This window comes from Mizuhopecten yessoensis, unplaced genomic scaffold (assembly GCF_002113885.1).
Source record: "Mizuhopecten yessoensis strain PY_sf001 unplaced genomic scaffold, ASM211388v2 scaffold5809, whole genome shotgun sequence".
Lineage (NCBI taxonomy): Eukaryota > Metazoa > Mollusca > Bivalvia > Pectinida > Pectinidae > Mizuhopecten > Mizuhopecten yessoensis.
In genome coordinates, this window is record NW_018406234.1 from 253992 (window position 1) to 255946 (window position 1955).

The window sequence follows — 1955 nt, forward strand, 5'->3', positions numbered from 1 at the left end:
AATACATTGTACACACATCATACATGGTGTTAATACATTGTACACACATCATACATGGTGTTAATACATTGTACGCACATCATACATGGTGGTGCTACCAAATATTATATCAATACATTGTACACACATCATACATGGTGGTGCCACCAGTAATGAAGCAAAATTTATTGAGGATTGTTAATCACAGTTTTATTCAATTTGTTAAATTCAAACATTCGTGTGAGGCTAACAACACTATATATCATTATTTGTTGACAATTGACAAATTCCTAATCCATCATGTACATCACACACAAGCCTATTTAAGGAATGAAATGTGTTTGAGTGAAAAAACATTCAGCATCACTCAGTAAAAGGTTTTTGGCTGACTAATACTTTTGTTTATATTTGCAGGCTCCACCATCTGAAGATGCCGGTAAGTGACTTTATATTTGTCTTAAGTTATCACAGACACACCCTGACTTCATTATACTGACTAATTAGCTAGGTGCATGCCAGATATCTACATCTGTAGGAAATTAGATATATGCTTTAGACCTAACATAAATTGAGATGTACTTGGATCTATAATAAGTATTGAAATGAAAGAATAAAGCAGAATGTCTTGAGAATTTAAAATGTCTGTTACATTTATAAAGAGAGTTAAAACCTTCAGCAAGCAAGTTAACAGATAAAACAACTGTCAATGAGATGGATTCTCTTTATTTGTAGATGTTTAAATGCTGAAGTATGTGATAATTAAACGTTCCTTACATTATCTTACTAAAACACTAGTATGAGGTTCTAAATATCTTTAAGTTTTGTTTTTGTCGTTGAGTATAAGCTGTTTTGCAATACAATGCTTGTGTATTGTGTTAACGCTGGAGTGTCAGTGTAAATGCGCTACTGTAACAAAACTCCCGATCTTAGTGTGGCAGAATGCTTATAGTAACCAACTTTTATCTATCATTATTGATTTGAACAATAATACTTTAACCTGTACAATGACTTGTTAACACCAAACTATATTAAATCTGAAAACAATTATACACCAGAACGTAACAGGGTCACACTCAGTATCCTCAGCTTGATACTCCTCTAGCCATGAAGGGAACACTCACCACTAGAGACTCCAACCCCTTTCCTCACCCTACACAGCTCCCAAGTCAGGAACGATGCACTCACTATATATAGAGCTCACAACCCCCTCTGTCATCCATCAATACTTCCTAAGTTTGATAAAAATCCACACAAGAGCCTCCAAACCCCTTTTCCTCATCCACCACTGCTCCTGCGTCGGGAACAGAGCACTCATTTGAGCCTCAAAACCCCTTTCCTCAACCACCAGCACTCCCCTATAGTCAGGAACGGACCACTCTATTAAGTCTGCAAATCCCTTTCCTTACCTCATCACTGCTACCCAGTCAGGAACAGAGCACTTACTTGAGCCTCCGTACCCCTTCCTCGCCCACTATATATACCCTTTCCTTACGTCGAAACTGCTCCCCAGTGGGGAATGGAGCACTCACTCGAGCCTCCAAACCCCTTTCTCACCCTCTATATATAATGCTCCCAAGTCAGGAACGAAGCACTCACTCAAGCCTAACCCTTAGGAACAGAACACTTACGCTCTTTGTCCCTTACCTCATACCTTGCTCACTGCTGCTCGGTCAGGAATGTATATTTACAATCCAGTGAAGAGCAGAGTTGAATTGTTTGTACAGTTCCTCCATCACATACCTCCACACAAGTCATGATGATAAGGAGAAGTCTGCATCATTGTGCAATGTGTATGTGACCTGTCATGTCCAATCTCCATTTGTTAATGTTATCAGTTTTTCCTGGATGTATTTTAGTAAATACAAGTCCTAGGATAGAAAAAGTGAATGCTATTATACTTCCTCAGTAGAGATTTGTAAACATTGTAACATATCTGGTAGAGACTTGTAAACATTGTAACATATCTGGTAGAGACT

General features: G+C 38.1%; 1 protein-coding gene across 4 annotated transcripts in view; it reads left to right on the forward strand.

The window, feature by feature from the left end:
• Positions 1-1955, forward strand: part of LOC110451142 (adenylate kinase isoenzyme 5-like) — a 97022-nt gene that overhangs the window by 40095 nt on the left and 54972 nt on the right. For all 4 annotated transcript variants that reach the window (XM_021499001.1, XM_021499002.1, XM_021499004.1 and 1 more), the window contains exon 13: positions 394-415. In XM_021499001.1, coding sequence (XP_021354676.1) covers positions 394-415 — 22 coding nt within the window. The remainder of the gene's footprint in view (positions 1-393; positions 416-1955) is intronic.